The 24712-nt window shown below is 39.7% G+C and overlaps 1 protein-coding gene across 1 annotated transcript in view; it reads right to left on the bottom strand.

Moving 5' to 3' along the window:
- Dnajc1 (DnaJ heat shock protein family (Hsp40) member C1) overlaps positions 1-24712 on the bottom strand; it is a 157583-nt gene that overhangs the window by 9792 nt on the left and 123079 nt on the right. The window contains exon 9 of the mRNA XM_021152177.2: positions 10445-10564. Within this exon, the coding sequence (XP_021007836.1) occupies positions 10445-10564 (120 nt within the window). The remainder of the gene's footprint in view (positions 1-10444; positions 10565-24712) is intronic.

Consider the following 24712-nt stretch of genomic DNA (forward strand, 5'->3'; position numbering starts at 1 on the left):
AGCTGAATAAACCCTTTCCTCCCCAACTTGCTTCTTGGTCATGATGTTTGTTCAGGAATAGAAACACTGACTAAGACACCTCCCATGCCCACTCTGTATGACATGGGTATATAGTTCATTTTCTAGCCAGCTAGGCTAACTTTAACTCATGGTAATTCTCCTGTCCTAGCCAGCCAGCTTTCCCCCAGCATCAGGTGACCCTGAGCTTCTCGTTCTCCCTGAGCGTGCACTCACTGATGGTGAGCTTCTCCTCGTTCTCCCTGAGTGAGCGCGCACTCACTGATAAGCCTCAGCTGTACTGTTCTGGTAAGCTCTATTTTCTTACTCATTTCTAAGGAATTTCTGGTTCCACGTGTGTTTTCTTCTTCGGTCCACGGTCTCCTGGAGAAGCGGGGTTTTCCACAAGTCTGCTTAATTTCCCCATTTTGTGTGTGTATTACTGATTCGACCTTTACTCTGTGGGGACTGCCGAACACACTCAATAGACGCTCTGTATGCTCAGGAGGCTGTGTACCGTGTTGTTGGATAGATGGTTTCAGATGTCTGGTTTACTGTATTACTTATATCTCCCTAACTTCGTGCCTTGTTATTAGCAGGTATCAGTACTGTTGACATGAGAGGCTAGTATATCAAATGTTAGTGTACTTCCCTTCTTCTCCTTTTCTGTTTTTGGTGTTTCAAGACAGGGTTTCTCTGTGTAGCCCTGGCTGTCCTGGAACTCCCCTTGTACACCAGGCTGGCCTCGAACTCAGAAATCTGATTGCCTCTGCCTCCCAAGAGCTGGGATTAAAGGCGTGCACCACCACACCGGGTCTCTTAATAGTTTATATCATAATTTTGCTTCTCTCTCTATAATCATAATCCTGTAGACATTCAGTGTCCAATTCTAAAATTGATTAGACATCACTGTCATTCAGAAGTCATACTTTTTCTCACTCGAAAGGCAACATATTTATGAGGTTCATTAGTTAGAAGCAGAACACAATGTTTCAATTCTACATACCCAACAATCTGTTATTTTAGTCTCTTTGTCATGTCTGCAGGATTTGATGTCATGATTTTTAGGGTTAGAGAGATGGCTCAGTTATTAAGAGCCCTTACTGGTTACTCTTCAGAGGTTCAAGTCCCAGTACCCACATGGTGGCTCACTCCAGTACTAGAGTATCCAATTCCTTCTATGGTCTCTGCAGGCACTAGGCACATGTGGTATACAAACATACACACAAGTAAAGCACCCATGCACATAAAACAATAAAATAATAAAGATGTTTATATAAGAATGATGGTGGCAGGTGAAGCATTTGTATGGTAGATAAAGGCAAAAATGTGTGTGTGTGGGGGGGTGGTTTGGCATCCTCAGTCGATCATCTGGGTGTACTGTAATAAAGAACCTATCAAATAAATAATTGCTAATGTCCAGGGTGTTGTTGAATAAACAACACACCACTCTGGGACAGGAGAGTCATCTTTCTGTGACATGGTCATCAGCAAATGCACTTTTCTCCCCCACAGCCTTTGACTTGAGAGGAAGGGGTGCAGATTTGCTCTTGAGCTGGTTACTATTTTTCTAGGGTATGTGGTTAAGGTTTTAGCTGGTGGTTATATTTTCTGTTATGCACCATTGCATAAGATATGTCTCAACACACACTATAACAAGGAATTTAGCACTGTTGTTTTTGGTCTCACCTGGGAAAAAAATTTCTACCCAGAGCTCAGGTGAGTTCTCTTTTTCAGAATCCAAGCAACTGGATTGGGCAGTTCCTATGAGAACCACAGCACCAATGTACACTGAGTCACGTGGACAGAAGAGTTGTAGGGATGTGTGCATTTTATCATGCTCCAATGTGTCAGGCATTTAAAAATCCAGTAATTGTTAGCATTCTGTCTATGCTTTGTTCCACAGTTACCTGGCAACAATGAGGTGTGCCTGACTCACTATAAAAGGGGCTGCTTGCCCCCTCCTCCCTCTCTTAGTCACTTGCTCCTCCCTTGCTCTTTCCCTGCTTCCCTTTCCCCCCTCTCTCCACATGCTCATGGTTAGGCTTTACTCCTCTACTCTCTCTCTCTGCCTCTACTACCCTCTTAACTCCCCTCCCCATGCCCTAAATAAACTCTTTTCTATGTGGCTGGTCCCTCAGGGGGAAGGGATGCCTTGGCATATGTACACTGAGGCATCCCCCTTCCCCCATACCTCACTACACCCCCATATTCCTCCTCTTTGTCTTTTTATAAACCTATCAGTAATTCCTTTCATTATTAAATTATCCTCAAAGTTTTCAAAAACTAGGAGCTTATATCTTGTTGGGGCAAACAGGTCAGAGTAAACAAACAAAAACCTAAAATAAGTTTCCTTCTTTCTAGTGATACAGCAACATAAATTACAAATTGGGTAAGAGCCAGGTAAGCTGACAGTTACATGAAGTCACATTTCTGTTTAACAGAAGGAGTCTGTGATTCAGAGTGTATGTTCATAGTCCTGGCATAATGCTCAGCTAAGTCAGGAAAGAGAATGTTGACTGCCAGTGATAATCTTCAGTCATAGTTTCAGACTCTGGCTCACTTGATATCTTAACTATTACTAGGATAACAGAAATTGGGCTGGAGAGAGAGTTCAGCAGTTAAGAGCACTGACTGCTCTTTCAGAGGTCCTGAGTTCAATTCCCATCAATTACATGATGGTTCACAACCATCTGTAATGGGATCTGATGCCCTCTTCTGGTGTGTCTGAAGACAGCTACAGTGTATATATACATAAAATAAATAAATAAATACTTATAAAAAAGATAATAGAAATTATGGGTTGGCACAATGGCTCAGCAGGTTAAGGGGCTTGCAAAACAAACCTGATGATCTAAATTTGATACCTGAGTATATCAAACTGGATGCAAAACGGTGGCCAGCTGTCCTCTGGCCTCTACACATGATACCAAAGCATGTGTAACCTCACTCTCCTTCCCCACACAGATAACAAACAAGGTTAAATTAAAAAAAAAATGCAACTAAGAAGTGTATATACATATACATGTGTGCGTGTGTATTTGTGTATGCATGTACATGCCTAAGAGGTATATACTATTTACTCTAGTAGTTTTCTACTTAGATTTCCTACTCATTACAACGAAGAATTACTGCAACTTTCAAATTCAAGGTATATTGTGTTACCTGAACATTAAACAAACCACTTGAAAAATGTTTTCAATTGGTGTGGGAAGCCACATGTGCCGTTGCAGGGTGGCGCTAGCTTCCGCTGGCCACCACGCATACATAGGCAGTAAAGTTTTTTTTTTTTTTTTTTTTGCCAAGATGAGGTTTTGAGAATTAACCAAAATTAACCAATCAGATGAGAGAGAAGTTAACCAATCAGATGAGAGAGAAGTTAACCAATCAGATGTAGGCATGCAAATGAGGTGGTAAGCATAACCCAAGCACAACCAATCCGGGTGTGAGACACGCCTCTCCTAGGCCGATATAAGCAGCACCAGTTCTGGGCTTGGGCTCTCTTTGCCTCTGCAATCAAGCTCTCCCAATAAGCGTGTGCGGAAGGATCCTGTTGCAGCGTCATTCTTGCTGGCCAGTCGGGGCGCGCAAGAAATTGGTAGGAAGTAGTGCTGAACATTCGTAGTATGTCTCCAATGCCTTTATGCTCATCTTATCCATTAAAAAGGGGGGCCTTTCAATTAACTGAGTGACCATGTATATAAATAGTGTTGAACGTCATCTGCAGGCAGGAAATACTTCTGTGTCAAACAGTAGCATAATTTTGTAGACACTATTAGTGCACCAGTGAAGACTGAAATAACCTAATATGCCTTCACCCACAGTCCTCTCTGATGAGTAGCTTCCCAAACATTAGGAAAAGGAGGCAGCTTAAACCACATTAGCTCCTAAGCATCTGCTCAAGATCAGCTATGCAGTAACTGAAGGTGCTATATCAAGTCCCTCCTAGACAAGTCGGTGATATAAAATATGGATTACACAGTGAGCTGAGAGTGAGTAAGAGTGACAGCAATCGTCAAAGTGCCTATGTCTTAACTAGTAAGCTGGACACAGCCTGTAAGGTCGACTATGCTTTTACTAAGACACAGGGTTTTGACGGGTACAAATTGCAGTTTGTTAGCAACAGAACTTGTACAAGGCTAGAGAAACAACACAAAGGGTCTGACCGGGGAGAATTATACAGAAAGATTTCAACTGAGCTCACCCTAATGCCATAACAGTCTCTACCTGTGAGACAGGGCAGAAGGATTGAATTTGAGGGCAGCTTGGGTTTCATAGAAAGATTTCTCCCAATGCTTTCAAAATCACTTTAAGCTATCTTTATATCGTGTCCTCCTGCACCAAGCATGCACAGGGTGGAACTCAGTCTGGCACATGCTTGGTGCAGGAGGAAAACCAATGCTTGGCAGTCAGCTGAGAAGGAGTTTGAGAGGTAGCCCTGCTCAGGAACCCAGCTGCACTTACTGGCCTGTTACAAGGGCAGTACCACTCCCCTTTGGATTCAGAAGATCAGGCGACTTTGCCTGAGGGCTAACAGAACAGCTGAAGTATATGAGGGTCTAAGGGCAGCATGGGCTAAGAATGAGCCACCTTAACCAAGACCTCCATTAACTAGCTCTGAGGCCTTGACCAAATCCTTCTTCTAGAATACTCTCTGCAGCAAAGTGGAAATCAGGATAGCAGGCATTTCCATCCTGCTATCACACACCATCCCCTAACCACCCTATGGAACTGATATCACAAAAGAAGTGCAGCTCAGAGTGACCAAGGGATGATAAACAGGAGGCCAGATGTGAAGAGCTCCTGGTGCAGCCTTCAAAGAATTTGGCAGGAACTTGACTTTGGGATAGGGTAAGGAAGTAGGCTCAAGATGATTAAAGCTGAGGAATGTGTTCTTTGTATCTAGTTGGGTCTTATTAAGACCCTATACAGTAATCACGGGACCTTTGTCTATGCTTTGTTTGTTCTTTCACTACTGTTTATGCCTTGGTTGTTCCTTGACTATTCTGTTTATGCCTTAGGACTGACAATATTCTTGTATGTACCTAGAATGATATAAAAGCAGACTGGAAAAAAAATAACCCTGCTTCAGCTTCAGCCCTGGCTGGAGTCCTGCTCTAGTGTTTCTTTCTTTAATGCTCAGCCTGAGACCCTGCTGACCGACTGAGCAGGCGTGGTCACTTAGCACAGCAGCACCAGGTCTTTTAGGCTTTGCTCCTTTTCCACGTCACCTTTGTGTGCAGAGCCAAAGGACTGCAGTAATAATTTCTTTTTAATTCAAACATTCTGTCAAAGCGTGTGACATTAGTAATGAAATATCTTTCCACTATATCCAATAATTACCAAAGACGTATGGTTTGCTTAGGGTGTCATTGTAGTTAAAATTGTGGCATTGTGCATATACGGGATGGTTCTAGCCCCTCAAGGACTTGTTTCAGAGATTTCATATTAAAACTCTGTTTATAAGAAAGGGTGTGCTTTACTGACTTAAATGTCTGAAGTCGAGGTGTGGTGACACGTGTCTATAATCCCTGCAATCTCATATTTGGGAGGTAGAAGCAGAACAATGGGGAGTTCAAGGTCATCCACGGTGTGACAGTCCATCTGACAGAATCTAGAGTCACAGAAGAGAAACACTCTGGATTAGATTAATTGAGGTGGAAACGCACACCCTAACTGTGGGCAGTGTCATTCCCTGGGCTGGGGCTGGGACCAAATCAAAGACAGAAAGCTGAAACGAGATACTCATTTCCATGTTTCCCATTTGTGGAAGCTCAAGTACCTGTCCCCCACACCTTCCCCATCAGGATGGACTGTGACAACTGAGCCAAAACACAAACGCTTCTTCCTTCCTGAGGTCACTTCTGCCAGAGCATCTGTCACAGCAACATAGTAAGTACATAATACTCTTGGATACACAGCAAATTTGGAGCCAGCTGTGCCTGTATAAATTATTATCTTAAAAAATAAAACAGGCCTTTAATCCTAGCACTCTGGAGGCAGAGACTGGCAGGTCTCTGAGGTCAGCCAGGTCTATAGACTTCCAGGTCAACTAGGGCTACACAGAGAAACCCTGTCTCAAAAACAAAAAAAATCCAACCAAACCAACCAGACACAAAAAGCCCAAACAAACAAACAACACAAAACACTAACAACAATAGTAAAGAAATCTTATTTTCTAATAAATACTGAGTCCAGCCTGTGTTCTGACAATATGTGAAAATGGCCTCACTTTCCCAGAAAGCCATTCTCATCCTGAGTGTAGTGTCTCACACTTGTAAATCTCAGGGCTTGGAGCTGGGACACGGGGATTATTGTACATTTCAGGCCATTCTGGGCCACAGAGTAAGTTCTAGAACAACCTGAGCTACAGTATAAGATCTTGCCTCAAAGCCATTTATACACCACTTTAACTGAGTGAATTTAATATAAGATTTGAAACTGTTAGAGAAAAACAAAAAATCACTTCAAATATACATACAGGCAAGGAATTCTATATAGGACTATAATCACTCAGGAAATAATGCCAAGAAAATGACATTTTATGAAATTAAAAACCTTTTGTACAGCAGTGGAAACTACAAGCCTGAAAGGACAGAAAGAAGAAGAGGGAGGAGGACGAGGAAGAAGAGGAAGAGGAAGAGGAAGAGGAAGAAAGCTTTGGTAACTACATAGCTAACCAAGGACTCACATCTAGAATAGACAAAGTAACAAAGGTCAGAGCTGGGGGTGGATTGATGGCTCAGTAATTAAGATCATGTATTGTTCTTCCAGAGGATCTTACTGACTTTGATTCCCAGCACACTCATCTCAGGTGGTTTACAACATGGAACTCTAGCTCCAGAAAGATTTTACACTTCTGGCTTGTATGTGCACCTGTTCTTATGAACTCATACCCTGAAGTGAGTCTGTGCGCACTCGCGCACACACACACACACACACACACACAGACACACACACAGAGAGAGAGAGAGAGAGAGAGAGAGATACATTGCCCAGGTTATAAGCTCTACATACTATGTATTCTCTATCACAAGGTTTGTGTTGGTAATGTTTAAAATAAAAACAAACAAACAAACAAACAGAAAACATCAAATAACAACAAAGGGAAAAACCTTTAATGTAAGTGTGAATGGTATTATCACTGAAATTTATAAATCAAATGAGCTAGTGGCACATCTATCTAGCAAGGACATGGTATAAAGCAAACAGGTATTCCAAAGTGACGTTCTGTTGAAGGTTGTGACATGGAGAAGGGAGGAAGACGGGAGCAGAAGAGACCAGGCTGGACCACAGAAAACAGAGAAAGCAGAAAGTTGGCAGTGAAGAAACCTAAAGGTTAGTCCTCGTCATTTTCAGAACTTTAGGTAGGACTACTCTGATGCTAACAATGTAGCTTCAAAATAACAAGAAAACTCTGTTCTTAATCTACCGATAACCACAAGGCTTCCTGATCTTGAGAAGACACCATAACGACACTGTGTAAATCCTCCCTCGCACTGTGTATCTTCTGCCGCCATGGCAGTTACAACTAATGACAAGGGGATCTCACTCCCTGCACTCCTCACGGGCAGACCTTATGCACTTCTTATATTACACTTCGGCATTAATTATAGAAGTTAAAGCTAGCCACCTGGCTTTTGTTTTGCTGTCTACCTGGGCCTTTTCTAAACAAGCAGAAAATCTCCTCTCAGACTGTTATCATAAACAGAATGTGAGAGATTAGTGGCCCACAGAGCACCAGGGTCAGCTTACAACATTTTAGGAACAAGAAATCTGATTCTCCCTGACCTTAACTTAGAAGCCTGCAGTTAATAATCACATTAAGGGTGGTTTTACACGTCAGACAGTTTTTGTTTCTTTTGTTGTTTCTACAACTGGAGTCCTTTGTGGTTTCTAAAATTATATGCCAAAGGCATGTAATTAACATTTAAAATATTTAAGCCTCAATAAAGTTGACCTTACAGTTTACCTGAGTTAACAAATACTTTGTCAAAAAATTTTAATGCTAAAATATTGCTTGTACTTACCCAAGGTTTTAACAATTTAACTCTAATTATGACAATTAATACACTGATTCTTTTTTAAACTGAGGAATAAAATACATCTTTTACTAGAATCTAATAACCTAAATAAAGAGCCATTGACTCCAGCATTGCCACCCTCTCACCTTTCCCCATGAAGGGTCAATTGTTTCTGAAGGGAAAGCAGCAAGCCTGAAGCTACACATTTGGCAGGCAAAAAAGGTCAAAAAGCAGCTGTGCAGCCTGGGGCTGATGCCAAAAGATCAGGTCAGTGTGCAGGGTAAAGGAGAGGATGACGACACCAAAGCAACCTGGCTTCTCCTCCACAATCAAGCACTTAACAACAACAAATCTAATTAACACTGCAAGCCAAAAGGAAGTGTAGGTGACCTCTTAAAGAGTGGTTAACTTTCACTTAACATCCCACTCCGGGGACTGTACCAGCTGAACCCACTGCAGCTGCCTTAGTGTGGTTCACAAGCCATTCTTGGGGTTCCTGAAACAAGTTAGCTCGGGGCTTTTCAGAGGTGGCTCAGCAATTAAGAGCACTGGCTACTCTTCCGAGAACTGGGATTTAATTCCCAGCCGCCACAAGGTAACTCATAATTGTTTGTAACTCTAGTTCCAAGTTTGTAACTCTGTCCTCCTCTGATGGATTCCTTGGGTATCAGGCATGATAAATGTGGTGTATAGACATATACAAGCAGGTAAAACTCGCATACACATAAAGGCTACATAAGTTTAGGTGTATTAACTATTTGCATGGTACTTTTAATCTTGTTAAAAGAGAAGCTATCATGTAGTGTGTGCAAACATATATATTCAGCGTCACTGAAGCACTTCATATTAAAAAGTATGGCACACATAAAATCAGCCTCCCCAGGAGAAGGCTGGGGAAAAGTAATAAAACACACAGATACGTGCATCTTGTTATAAGTTGTAAGTAAAACACACAAAAGAAGCCTCTGCAGCAAGACCACTCCTGTAAATTCAGTAAAGGCAGTAACTCTGCGGGCCTGTGCCCGTGAGACCTCGGGAAGCCCCACCATCCTTTTCAGCCTTTGCTTGCTACCTCTTAAAAAGACAGCAAATTAACATAGCATTGTTTGTCTTTAAACAACCAAGTTAAACATTTTGAGTTCTTTAAAACAATATTATTAGAATGTTTAAAAATCATTTTAGCAATTAAAAATACAATGTTTAAAATATCAATAACCCTGGAATATCTTTAATGTGGTTATATAGTTATTCCATTCCTTACAAAATACCTTAAAACAAGAAAATGAAATGCATAGCTCAGCAGTGCAATTAGTAGAAAAGCAATTCTCCATGATAAAGATAACTGGTCATCCCACAATAGCGCAAAAATGATGTTACTAGGTATAATTTGTATAAGATGATCACACTTAAATATACACATGTAAATATATATGTAATTTAAAAATTTCAAAGCAAGTCTCAATCAAAGGAACTGAGGAAAAGAGAAAAAAGTTGACAGTATTTTTTAAATATATATTTGCTTCTAAATTGAAAACATAGAGGTGTACTTTGAAAAGCAAACTGTAGCAATCATAACACACTCTCATTATTTTGGTAGCTGTGTTTTACTAGCGTGCTCATTAAAATGTTTGCACAGTGTAAAAAAAGACCTAAAGGCATGCTAACTAAATTAAAGAGGAAATTTAAATTTTTGTTCTTAGTAAATCTTTTAAAAAGTTTTACACCAACAAGATGTATGTAAAGGAGATTTAGTAAAGGTTATTTACTACGATTTATACAAATATCAGTTTGATAACTGAGTCAAGTTTCTTTCTGACTTCTGATTAGATGTTGGGAGACAATCTGGCATACATCAAGTGCTCTACTGTAGTCTCCCTGAATGAGAACATCTAAAGTGCTATGTCACAAGGCTCTTGGTCTATACTTTGTCTTCTAGGTGTTAGGAATGGCCATTTGCACATATATTCCAAAATGAATGGTCAGCAGCATCCTGGAAAGAAGTCAAACTCTGTGTGCACCACAGCTCCGAGTCACAGCTCCTGTCAGTAACCTAAACCACCTGTCTAAATACACTAGCGATCTGTACTCGAGTGCTCAGGCTGAAATACAACCTCTCTAATTCTAATCAGTTTGAAAACTGTCCTTTCCACGATTAAAGGGTCAATATAAACACAAAATCTAATACTGTTTTCTATGCTTAGGTTTCAGTAGCTTCAGTCTCTGAACACTACAATTCTTTCACACAGCTGTTACACTGTGCAGAAGGGAATGGATTCACATCTGCTTTTTGTTTATTTCATTAATGGTTCATGCCCAGGTCTTTTCTCTGCAGATAACCCAGGACCCATCTAAGTCTGCCTCCTGCATAGTTTGCTTGTTCCTGTTTGTCACTCCCCAGACAATGCAAATTTCAGTGAACTCACATCTGTCACAGATCGACCCAGTTCATGGGCAATCTTGTCCCATCGACCTGGAGTCCCTCCTGGGAACTTGACCATACTTCTCGTCAGTTGACTGAGGTCCTCTTCTGTCCATTCAGGTGCCTGCAAAACATTAAACAAAATTTTAAGAAATTGGAAAATGTCTACTATAACATCAACATGCCTGTGAAACAAATTATTGGCAGAACTCTTTCTGCAATGACCAACAGTTACTATCCATGTATCTAGGCTTAGTGAAAGCTGGGGCAGCATCCTTAACTGCAGAATAGAGTCCCAGCAGTATCTGTAAAATTTTTGCATGCATATAAAAAACCAGAAGTACTGCATAATGCAAAACTTTGTTGTTGTTTTGTTTGTTTGTTTGTTTTTTTCGAGACAGGGTTTCTCTGTGTAGCCCTGGCTGTCCTGGAACTCATTTTGTAGACCAGGCTGGCCTCAGAAATCCTCCTGCCTCTGCCTCCCAAGTGCTGGAATTAAAGGCGTGCACCACCATGCCCGGTCTTGAAGATTCTTCTAAAAAGACCAATTTTGTATTAAGATAAAAAACATTATCAGCTAGCCTGGCGTGGTGGTGCGAGCCTTTAATCCCAGCAATTGGGAGGCAGAGTCAGGCGGATTTCTGAGTTCGAGGCCAGCCTGGTCTACAGAGTGAGTTCCAGGACAGCCAGGGCTATACAGAAAAACCAAAAAAAAAAAAAAACCCAAAACAAACACACAAAAAAACCCAACTATAAATTGGGAATGGGTGGGTAGGGAAGTAGGGGGGAGGGTATGGGGGACTTTTGGGATAGCATTGGAAATGTAATTGAGGAAAATACGTAATAAAAAAATAGTAAAAATTTAAAAAAAACATCAAAGTCCATAAAAATTACTGGTACTAAATGTAGTGCTGCTCACATAACTCACATAATATGACTAGTAAGATTTTTGAAATAAAAATACTTATAAAATGGCTTTAAGAAATATACATGAAAATCTAAGCAAGAAAAAGCATTGATTAAGAATCAGAACTATGCAAGATTACATGTCTTTCTCATTCTATTAACAATAATGACATAAAATTTTACAAGTGGTTAACTTGCCAAATGCTAGCATTCTGTAAAACTTGAGAACAAGATTAAGAAGTCTTTCACCAAGATGTGAGCCATTTAGTCTTTGCAAAGCTTCTGATGTTGATATAGTGAAAATACCTTAAACATTACAAAACTGCAACATATTGCTGAATAATGGTCAAAACCTAAAACTGAGGAAAGAAACATAAATCACTGTTGAATATGAAAAAACATATGACAACTACATTCTAGCGTAAGCTACCACCCACTGGAGGCAGTAGCTACTCTGGCATCAAACAATAAAAGATGAAGGAAGCCCACCTCAATTTCCCTGTAATGAGAAAGAAAGAGAAAGAGAGAAGGGATAGGGGAAGGGGAAAGAATAGGTAGTGGGAGGAAATCTTAAAAACAAATACCTTTTCTAATCACCATTTCCGATAATGAACAGGCATACAGCAGGCAGTTTGCATTGCAGAGCCATCAGCATAGAACAACAGTCAGAGGTGAGTGACCCCAGGGACTATCTCCACAGCCTCAGCAAAGCCTTTCCCTGACACTAATCCTTCCTGTCATTCTCCCACTGTGCTCTAACCACACTGACATCCGCCTGCCTCACTGCAAGCCTAAAGGCCCTTCCTGACTTTTTACTGTCTCCCTCAATCAATGGCTCAAGCATGCTCTTTTCACTATGTCCAAATGGCAGCTTCACTCATAATCAAAGTGCACTGCCCCTGTTAAAGGGCTTTCCGAAAGGCTCTCCTATTTGCATTCATTTGCAAAGCAAACTACTTTTATTCACTTTGTTCTGCTATCAAGAATGTTCCCTGAAGCAGATAAATTGGCATAAATACAACCTGCCACTTAAGAGTCAGTAAATAATAGCCAATAGTAAGGAGGATTTTATCAATCATTCTAGTTTGTATCCACTAAGGGCTGAAAGCCTCAAACATATTCATCAGTACAGCTCCTACAATACATGCATAAACTCACTTAGATAAAAAGGTAATCTACACTGGATCTGGCTAGAATTTCTTTGATATTTAATGAAGATCAGAAATTTAATTCTCTATATCACTTGAGTCAAAAATTACATGGAGGGATTTTCCTTCCTTTCTGCCTTAACAACAACCAAAAATGTGTTATTTAGATATCATTTAGAGAAACAAATTAGATTTTTCAAAGAAATACTACTCTTATTGATAAACCCCTAAACTCTAATGCAAAAGGAAATACAAAAAAGGTAAAACTTGAGGACAATTTAAATATAAGCTAGAAGTGCAAAATGAAGCCACGAAGAACATTAAGATCCTCACTGAAATGGAACTCAGCGCCAAAGCATAGCAGTGCACTGTGCTGTAGAGCACAGCAAATCCCTGCTGTGCGCTCAAGAAAACATGTCTGCATTAGCTTAAATAGACATCTGTGCAAAAGCTCTATTTTTAGTAAGTTGATTTTCCAAATATCCTACATATATTAACAGTGGACAGTAAAACCTACTGGATTTTAATTTCTAGTTAATGAGTCTAAAAACATAGCACTACAGTTTTCCTGAGAAGGCAACGTTTTATTTAAATCAAATGCCTACATTGAAAACCTGAAAAAAAAAATCACTGACTGCCTCAGCAAACTTCCTCTTGGTTTTAGTTATTTCGTGGCCATGCTTTTTACTATTCTTGTTAAAAGATGCGTAATACTAAGAACTCCTGGGCTGAAATCTGAGTGTGGCCTTTGAGCATTCATTATTCTCTCTCCTACAAGCTGCAAGGCACTTTGGTGACTGTGTAATTCCTCAGCAGTAGTTAGTGGTGTCTTTAAAGGAACAGAGCCCGCTGTGATCCAGCTACTCCAGCAGCCATGAGGGTGGCCATGGTGTGAATGTACTCTCCCTGTTCTAATACAGAGCCAACTGTAGCTGTGAAAGTCAAGTGGATGCATAAGCACACTGCTCTGCCACTTAAAACCATGTGTGTCCAATATTACTCAAACACCGGGCCAAAAATTCATCCTACAGTAAAGTCATGGAAGCTACCACATGGTGTGGAGACAGCTGTTATGACTACACCAGCATTTCAATTTTGCATCAGAAAAGCCCTGCTCTGGGAATAAATCTCCATACTGAATACAAAATAAAAGTAAGTTTTCAAATTATGCAGTACTTTATGTAATGATCCCCAAATAAGAATGAATAGGAAAATTTAAATTGTATTATAAAAAAAAAATGCTCCTTTGGGATGGATTTTTGTCATAAAACCTGCTATGTTCAAAGACTTGGTGCCTCTGAAAAATCTTTAATATTCTTGGATTCCAAGGGCTTGGAGTGCCAAGGGAAAGCCTGCTGCTATGTTTATAGAACCTATATGTAGAGTTTCCTCTTCCAGATTTAGACCATAAGAAGTGAAATACAAAGTATTATGTTATTTATTTGGCTGAAAACTTATGGTTATATTAAAAGAAAAACACACTTACTACATGCTGCACTCTCTGATTTTTGGTAGAAGGTCCTTTTCTATTTGATAGTTACATTTTTTATACTGAACCATTTTTAGTTGGATTAGTTCATCTCAGGGTGGTAGGAATTTTACTCAAGAAAATATTTTATACTTTGTCCACTAGTTAAAATATCAGTTGTACAGCTGTAACATGGACAATATCCCTATAACTATTTTGTACAGTTTTAGAATGCATTTGGCTTCCAGCTATATAATTTCCTTTCCAACTTAAAAGTAACCGTGACAAACTTCTGTGTAAACCAACGGTATGCTATGAACAACAAAATTAAAACCAAACCACCTCAGCAGGGCGTGGTGGCGCACGCCTTTAATCCCAGCACTTGGGAGGCAGAGGCAGGTGGATTTTTTGAGTTCGAGGCCAGCCTAGTCTACAGAGTGAGTTCCAGGACAGCCAGGGCTACACAGAGAAACCCTGTCTCGAACACCCCTCCCCCCCCCAAAAAAAACCCCACCTCATGTCGTCACTGTGAGGTCCCTCCTTATGTCTTACAGATAGCCATCTTGTCACCATCCACATGGGCTCATCATGAAGCTGCTCACTGAGCCTATTCCAACTTCTGCTTCCATGAATTGGACACAGCAACACAAAGGTAGACCAGACAGGAAAAACCTCCACTCTTGGTGTTGCTTTCAGTGATAAGCAAAAGTGTTCCACTACTGAGATAAATCCATCAAGACTGTGTATTTCTGTGTGGCTCTTGCCAAAACCTGACAAATTATCTTGGAATGACTCTATCGCTCTGCCTGGGCCACGTCCCTGTTCCCTTCTGGACGGTCTGACTTACTGTGGAGCTCTGACTCCTCTTGCAGCTCTGCTGGCATCTTCTGTCATTTTTTACTGATTCTGGAAGAATTAAGCCAACTCGCCTTTAGCATACTCAGAAAGTTACATGTAAGCATTTGGCCTCCTCCGGATATCTCACTGCTGTGACTCTTTCTCAGGTGACTATTGCTGCCATTCCTATTTCATTGCTAAACCACTGAAAAGGCGAGGAGTCAAAAATGCTTAATGCAACCTCCATGTTCCCTATTGTGTCCACAGACATTTGGGATTGTTGAGCACTGGAAAGACTTCCTCAAACATCAACACAAAAAGTTCTGACTCTAAGCAGAGGCAGGTAAACCTCTCTGAGTTCAAGGCCAGTCTGGTCTACATAGTGAGTTCCAGGACAGCCCAAGATATATAATATCAAAAACAAAACAAAAAATTAACAAAAAATCTTACTATCTCTTCCCCCTTTCCCTTTTCATTATATTTTGGAAAGCAACTGTCCCTAGAAAGATCCCTGCTCCTTGTAGCTCCTTTCTAGATAACCAAGGTAGATGGGAACAAATCTTTACTTAGAAAATTCAGGATTCCTTCTTGATCGGCATGGCCTCCTTCTTTCCCTGATGGCAGCCACAGACCAGCCAGGTTAGTATACCTTTGGGGTGACAGCACAGCAAAAGGTATAAGAAAATCAACCTAGTCCCGGTTCAGCCAATTCAAATTTCTTGTGAAAAGGAGTTACAAAGTCCCAGTTCATGGTCATGTGCTAAATATAGTTCTTCTCAATACAGTTGTAAGTGGGGCATCTAACTAAAGTCTTTAATTGTATAAAAAATTTCTCTTCTTGTACCTTTTTAGGGTCTGGTATTAAAAGTGCATAAAGAGTTTTCCTGGGCTGATCGGATGGCCCAGTAGTAAAGGCACTTGATTTGCAAATCTGGCCACCTGAGTTCCATCCCTGATCCCCAGGCAAAATAAAGTATAAAAGAAAAGGAACTTCACAAAGCTTCCCCATGACGTCCACACATACATGCCTCCTATCCACACACAACTTAAACTAAAATTTTAATGTATTTTATACTTTATGTGAGAGTATTTGGCCTGCACATATATATCTACATTATGTGCATGCTGTGTGCCCATGGAAGTCAGAAGAATTCTTACTACTAATAAAATGAATAAACCATTTTAAAATGGCGAAAGGTGAATTTCCCTACCATGTCTAAGGGGCACTATCTAGCAACAGGCATCCTGGGCCTCTGGCAATTACAATCCTGCTGCTCCCTCTCCTGCCATTTTTTTCTGAGCCGTGGATATAGGGGCTGCACTGCAGATGTATCAGCTAGGGTGGGGCACCCCACCTAACTCTTTCCATTTTGACCAGTTATAGATCTCTCTAATAGTCTCTGCCTGTTGTTAAGAAGTGAGACTTATATTTTATGGGCATAACGATGAGTGTTGAGAATACAACAACAATATGGTTCCCCATAGAAGACCAAGACAATGACATGCCATTTGCTGACATGCCAACACAGGCAGGAGAATGCCAAATGGCCCCTCACCTAGAGGAAGAGCTAGAAATGGTCAGTAACTTTTACGAAATGGAGAATTAACTTGCTCCAGGGATGAGTTCCTGCATATCAAGTCCAATATCAAGTCATCAGCCCTGGCTATATGTATGTATAAGCAACATTAGGTAGCCTCAGTAGGTTGTATACACACACACACACACACACACACACACAGAGCATAGGAAGAATTAAAAGAGACAATGAATTGGGGAGAGAGATGGTTGAGTGATTTAACGACTACTAACAGATTTAAAAGGAAGACCATGTAATTTATAATCACAGTGACTTTGACTTTGGGGTCTAGGGAAGAACTAGTGAGACAGAAAGGGGCTCCAGTAGTGTGGGTGACATGTCACAAGGCTTTGCAGGCTTTCTCTTTGTTTACTTTGTTTTTTTTGTTTTTTGTTTTTTGTTTTTTTTTTGAGACTGCGTTTGTATAACCCTGGCTGTACTGGTACTTGCTCTGTAGACCAGGCTGCCTCAGACTCCCAGAGATCTGCTTCTGTCTGCCTCCCGAGTGCTGGGATTACGTGTGTGCACCATCACCACCTGGCTTAGGCTGGCAGGTGGGCTAGTTTCCTTTCTTCCTTCCCTTCTCTGGAGACAGGGTTATAGGATTACTAACTGATACTATGCAGACTCTTTTTCTGGGGGAGGGGGTGTTTCGAGACAGGGTTTCTCTGTGTAGCCCTGGCTGTCCTGGAACTCACTCTGTAGACCAGGCTGGCCTCAAACTCAGAAATCCACTGCCTCTGCCTCCCAAATGCTGAGATTAAAGGCGTGCGCCACCACTGCTTGACACAATGCAGACTCTTAAATGCTTCACATGCATTCTCTATTCAGTCCTCAATATAACCTCAGAAAGGTGGCTATCCCATTGTGCAGGAACACTGAGAGGTTATACAACTTAAGATCTAAAAATTTGATCACAATATTTTCCACTACTAAATATCCACAAATGTTCCCCATTTCCTAAAGGAAAAAAACAAAAACCATCCAAGTTCTTCTCTCAGGCATCTAAAGACTGGGCACCTGGAACCCAGTCTACCTCTCTAGTTTTATCTTATCTTAATCTCTTCCTCAGATATCTGCAGCTAGCTAAAACTACCAACTCCAAACACTCTATCTCACACCTCTGCCCTTTGAAAGACTTACTTTTTGTTCAGAATGTACTGTTCTAAATGACCTACCCAGGAACTCCTCCTCTCCAAGAACTGTTGTCTCTCAGAAGCCTTCCTAACTCCACAGGGTACGTAAATTAATCCTGCTAGGTTCCTTCCATAGCATTTTATAGTTTTATTAAACTGACTACATTATATGGTGGTCTCCTCTGTAACTGTTTCTCAGTATAATTACAGCCCCGCTGATTCTGACAGACATGTCCTCAATGGCAACAAATTATAAAGTCAGTGAGTAATTGTTAAATAAGTGTTGGGGAAATAAAACAGAGGAATTCATACAAAATCAGACTATGACTAGGTAGGAAAGTAAGTTCAAGATACATTGGGGGCTGGGCGTGGTGGTGCACGCCTTTAATCCCAGCACTCGGGAGGCAGAGGCAGGCGGATTTCTGAGTTCGAGGCCAGCCTGGTCTACAGAGTGAATTACAGGACAGCCAGCTCTAGTTAGTGAGAATGACAGCGACAGCCATATCCACAGTGAAGGGAGCACAGAGCTCTTGCCTGTACAGCCAGAGATCTACCAGAGATGTTCAGTCTCAAGGGACATTTTAATTTATAGACTTATAGCTTTTAAAATTAGATGCGATCTCAAGAGAACAACTACTTTGTCTTCAGGCACACAATTTTCTGTATTATCCTACTGGGAAAAAAGCTGAAACCAAAAGAAATCAAAGAGATTTAAAAAAAAATATTAGGGCATATGATTGATAAATGGTACAGGGAAAATTAAAAAGCAGTTGTATTTTTATCTATTCTACTTTACAGTGGCACATGTAAGTATTTTTCAAAGGTCATAATGTTCAATATAATGGCATTTGATTCTGGGGCCACTAAGAAGTTTAGAAATTTTAGAAATGATATTTGCTTAAAATAGATTAATTTCAATTAGAACCATTCTAGTCCTATGCCCTATTTTCCAGCAAGAAGGAAGAGAAACTGAACGAAAGTTGAGAAAACCTTAAATTCACTGTGCTATGAATAATGGTACTAGGAGAGTCCTGCAGCTCCCAACTTCAGCTCAGTGATCCATCAGCAGCAGATCCTGAGGTGACAATCCAAGTGTGAATGTTGAAAAGAAAATCTGCACTAAGACAAATCGTTGAACATGACTATCTTTTCAATGTTTATACAAAATTACAATTAGCATTACAATTTACATGATTTTTTGTTTGTTTGTTTGTTTGTTTTTCAAGACAGGGTTTTTCTGTGTAGCCCTGGTTGTCCTGGAATTTACTCTGTAGACCAGGCTGGCCTCGAATTCACAAATCTGCCTGCCTCTGCCTCCCAAGTGCTGGGATTAAAGGTGTGCACCACCACGCCCGGCAACAGCATATATTCTAAAAGCAAACATCTTCAGCATATGGAAAGAATTAATTGGATTCTACCACATATTGTAAAAAGAATGCCAATTCCTGAAGCTCCTACATTCTATACTGACACAATTTAGTTGGGAATGGCAGGCTAGAGGGCAGACATTTAAAAAAAAAAAAAAGCAAAGTAAACCTCTAGAACTACAATTTAACTAAGCCTTAAAATCCCTTGTGAACACTAAGCCAAAGGATGCCAGGCATCTCTAACTCCTTTTCGGTAGGCTATCTTTTGATAAACACTTCAGTTGACCATTCAAACAAACTTCTGACACCTTTTTAAACTGTGGAGTTTTCATATTAAACCTAGAATCTCCACTCAGAGAGCTCATGTCAATAAACTCAGCCTGATCTAGTTTTATATTCCTTTTACCACCATCCCACACCCTTAAAATTCACTCCCACACATTCCCCAGACTTCTGCTTGAATGAATTAGCAAATTCACTAAGCTCCTCAGTAGTGTAGTCCGTCTCCTCGTGGACTACACTTTCTACCTCCCCTCTAGGGGGCTGCTTTGCCTTGCATCTGGTTTTAGGTCTAGAAGAAACTATTGGTGGGCCTTGAGAAGTATCAATATTGTCTTGTCTGGCATTTTCCTCAGTGACAGTCACTGCTGGTTTATCAGACTCTGAGGGATTAACTTTCTCAGGTGAAAAAGGCATTATTTCAAGGGGTGGAGCTGAGGGTACTACTTCCTCTGGTGGGGTAAACCCTTGAGAATCTGTAGATTCAAAATTCTCAGCTTCAACAGGGTCTTCCCACACATCCCCATCCCAAGTTATAGGATCCCATTCCTTGCCAATTAGTGCCCTTACTTTAACTATCGACACTCTCTGAGGCTGAGACTCGAATTTTCGCTGTAATTCAGCCAACCTTATAATGAGAGCTTCAGTTTGATTTTCTGCAATTTGAGCTCTATGGAGGCTGGAGAGAAGATTCTCTTCAAGGACACACTTAGTAACTTTTAGATTGTTTACTTGTGTCTGGATCCATTCAATTTTATCATACAACTCCTTCTTTTCCTTCATCATTTGTTTCCGAGACAATAAGAGCAACCAGCCAGCAAAATCATTTTCATATACAGGCATATATGAAAGTAAAAAGAAGATGAGCAGAGGGTGCAGTATTGTCTGTAAGAGAATTTCACCTGTGCCTTCTTATAATTTAGGATCCTGTGGTGGTTTGAATAGGAATGGTCCTGATAGACTCATGTGGAGGAATGCTTGGCCCATAGGGAGCAGCACTACAGGAAGGTGCAGCCTTGGAGGAAGGGTGTCGCTGTGAGGGTGGGCTTTGTGGTCTCATATGCTTGTGCTCTTCCATGCCTTCTTGTCCTCAACGCTGGGATTTACAGATATTAGCCATCAGTCCTAACTGTAATTTTGCTTCTATATACTAACAAAGAACAATCTAAAAATGACAATCAAGAATACAATTTAAAATAGCAATGAAAAGAATAAAATACTTAGGAAAAAATCTAAGTGTCAAAAGACTTCTACATGGCTATAAAACAGTGCTGAAAGAAAATAAAGGAGATGCAAATAATTTTTTTTTTTAAAATCCCATGATTGTGGATGAAAAACTTAATATTGTTATGGTTTAAGTACTTCAATATTCTTAAATCCAGCTTAAGTAAGACCCACTTGACAAGAGAAGTGCCTTTTACTGGGAATCTAGCTAACTAGTCAATGCTAGTGAAATCATGGTTATTGGAGAAGAATCTACAATTTACTAAACCAGTATAATCTCTAATTTAAAATAGTTGCCCTTATATCCACAGATAAGTTTCTTTTACAACACACTACTACCGAAAGCCACAACCAATAAAAATGGATACATCTAGGAAACACCCTAAGGCTCAGGGAACATTGTGGAAGAGGGGGCAGAAAGAGCTGGGCAGTGGTGGCGCAAACCTTTAATCCCAGCACTCAGGAGACAGAGGCAGACAGATCTCTGAGTTCGAGGCCAGCCTGGTCTACAGGGGGAGTTCCAGGACAGCCAGGGCTACACAGAGAAACCCTGTCTCAAAAAACGTAAAAAAAGAAAAAGAAAAAAAATAAGAGGAGGCAGAAAGATTAGAGCCAGAGGATCCAGGAGTTTGCTGTGAGATCATTGCCCAAACATGAGCAGCATGAGGATGGCACCAACACATATACACAAAGAACTACAGGCAACTGAGTAAAGCTGGGGATGGAGGGTGCGGTACCCCCAGGAAAGAACACACCAATTGGTGTCCAGTGCCAAACCATCACCCCTGAAAACAAATGTAGAAGTAATATTATATAGACTCAATAGGTTATATTTAAGAATATATATGTATATACAAATACATATATGTGTGAATAACAATAAAAAATTTTGAGGCCATGAATTTGAAGGAGAGCAGAGAAAAGAATAAGGAAATGTTTGAGGGAGAAAAGGAATGGGAGAAATGTTGTCATTAAATTATAATATTAAAAACAAACAAAAATTCCAATGAACTTGTAAGGAACCCTAAATAATCTTGATAAACAAAAAGAAAAACTGGAGAACTCATACCAATTTCAAATCTTTCTACAAAACTGTAGCGATCAAAATAGTGAGACTGGAATAAAAACAGATATAGCAACAAACAGGACAAAAGAGCCCAGAAATATATTTCTATGTAGTCAAATGACTTTTGACAAAGATAACAAGACCATTTAATGGGGAAATGCATTGATTTTGGACAAATAGTGGCAAACATGCATTCAGTCAGTACTTCCTGTGCACGGACTGAGCTCTATGCTAGAGTGTGCATATGGTTCAGCTCTCCTAGATACTAGCTGTTGCCCTCAGGGAACTGTAACCATTGTATACATCTGGCTTATGAGCATTCCATTGCTACACACTGAGCATGCTCAATACTGGGTACAGTTTTTCCTTTGAATTCTTTTGGTGGATACCTCAGTATGGTGAAACTTTTCTCCCAGTTGGTTTGCTTGGCAAAAAGAATTTATTTTAGTGTTTTCAAAACAATGATGTTGGACCTTTACCGCATGTCACATATAAAAGTCAATGTAAAATGAATCAAGAAGCTTTTTTAAAAAGCAAAACTATGAGGTTCATATAGGAACTACAGGGGTTATATTCATGTCCTTTATTTGACAGTGGACATGCTACCAAAGCATACAAATAAAAAGGCATATAAATTAGACTTAATAAAAATTTAAACTGCATGAAAGAAAATTTGTAAGAAAAATGAGGATAAAAACCTATAGAACTAAGAAAAATCATGTATCTAATAAGGGTTTATGAAATCAAGAACTAAAAGGAAGACAACTCAGCCCCCAAGTGTTTCTTCAGTGAAACACATAGAAGTCAGCATTCCCACAAAGACACTTTTGTTTCCCCTCAGAACAGGGTCTCACTATGCAGTCCTGTGTGTTCTGGAACTCTCTGTATACCAGGTAGGCCTCAAACTCAGACCTGCCTGTCTCAGCCTCCTGAGTGCTGGGATTGAAGGTGTGAGCCACCATACCAAGCTCTCACAAGGATCTTTACCATGAGTAGTCACCAGAGGGGTGAGAGTTAAAGTACAATGACACAGCACAGTAGGATAGCTGTAACAACCCTGCAGGACAATAGATGACAAGTGTTGGTTAAGAGACACATGGAATGGACTCCTCATGTACCCACAGCATATGAAACGTGGAACAGTACAGCTGCTGTGGAAAACAGACTGGAGATTCTCTCCTTCCTAAACATTGAATTATCCCATGAACCAGCAACTATATTTAGTTGTATACAATGAAAAGAAAAATGGAATCTACACACTCACAGCATGTGTATGCACACATACATATATACATATACATATATGTATATGTTATGTGTGTCTGTGTGTGTAATATTTACTAGTTAGGTATGATTTCAGACAAATCTGAATTTCATTTCTCCATCAAGTATGGACTGTTTTTCTTGTGCACTCTTAACAATATATTTGTACTGTAGAAGGTGGGTGGGGCACTGAGTTTAGAGTCAGAGGACTGTTGGAGTCCCAGCTCCAACAATTTACCAATCATAACTTTAGGCAAGTATAGATTTCCATTTTATATTAATCATGGAATTTTTGTTCTTTCCACTTGACTCTATAGTTTTCTCTATTGCTCCTAATTATCTGGTCAGCACCTCAAATTTTATCTAAAATTCTGAAGATTTTGTACTATATTAAAGAACAAAACAAAAATCCACTATCTTCTTAACTTAGCATTTTACTTTTACCTACTGCCTTTTCAGCTTCATCTCACACTGTAACCTGCTGGACTGCAGAAGTAGTTATGGCCTGTCGTCTCATCTTAAACATTCTGTGACGAGTCTTGCCTTAAATACCTTTTTTCCTAGATTCATTCTTTTTAGCATAAATATATCTAGGCCATAAAAAGTGATTTTTCACAGCTTCTTAATAAAGGGAGCTTCCATCTGTAATTTTGCTTAATGTACAGATTAATGATACAGATTAAAACTGATCTTGTTTGTAAGATAAATTAGTAAGTTAGCATTCACATGCATACTTGGATCTCCTGAACATTTTATTTACATATTCACTAGTTACTATTTCCAGAACTAGAGAGATGGCTCAGTGGTTAAGAACACTGTCTGTTCTTCCACAGGCCTTGGGTTTGAGTCAAAGAATCCACATGGTAGCTCACAACTATCTGAAGCTTCAATATTAGGGGTTCTGGTGCCTTCTTCTGTCCTCGGCAGGCACCGGGAACACACATGGTGCATGAACATGCAGGTAAAGAAAAAAAAAGAAAAAAGTTGAAAAAAAAAAAGGAATATCTTACTATACTGATATCACTTAGACTCATAAGAAAAATATTCTTTTGTTGCAGTAACTTGAATCTAATTGAAATTCAAAATAAGTCAACTGCTACTATTTTTACTAGTTGAAAATATGAAGAGAAACACCTAGGAACCTGAAATGGTGCCAGTAAGATTTTCTTATGAAAGATAAAACTGTACAATGGGTACTAAGTCTCTGGGTGAAGCAAATCAGTGGAATCAATCTAATTCAATAATTCAATTTAATTTATCTTATAGATACCACAGTGGATATAAAGAATAAAAGAACATGATCTCAGTCAATGGGTTACTTTTGGTGACAGAGGAGTATAAATGGATAGGATATAACAATCTAAGAATTATACCTCAGCCTTAAGAAAGTGTACTCTCATTAATAGATGCCCCAGAAATATAAAACATAAAAATGAAACCTTATACTACAGAATGCAGGAAAGTACTTTACATAATCATAAAAGGGAGAAACAAATGCAAATGTGGAAGGTTTTTGGTGGGAAGGAAAGGGACTTACTGAGCGAGTAGTCTGCACTGTCTAACAGCACTGTCCAGGCCTTGAAAGTCAAAAAGAAAAAAATTCTGCCTCTCCACAGGTTTATCTTTCCCTTTTCATTTATAAATACAACATTCATTTTCTAACATTATTTATATTTTAAAATATTATGAAAATTATACTTCTAGAAAACAATATAGTATAATATAGTATAATTTGTTTTCTATGATTTTCCCATTTGCTAAAATAAAACATAATTTATTGATCCTGCCAATCCATGAGCATGGGAGATCTTTCCATCTTCTGAGAACTTCTTAATTTCTTTCTTTAGAGACTTGAAGTTCTTATCATACAGATCTTTCACTTCCTTAGTTAGAGTCACACCCAGGTATTTTATATTATTTGTGACTATTGTGAAGGGTGTTGTTTCCCTAATTTCTTTCTCAGCCTGTTTATCCTTTGTGTAGAGAAAGGCCATTGACTTT

The sequence above is a fragment of the Mus caroli genome, chromosome 2 (genome assembly GCF_900094665.2).
Source record: "Mus caroli chromosome 2, CAROLI_EIJ_v1.1, whole genome shotgun sequence".
In the NCBI taxonomy this organism is placed as follows: Eukaryota; Metazoa; Chordata; class Mammalia; order Rodentia; family Muridae; genus Mus; species Mus caroli.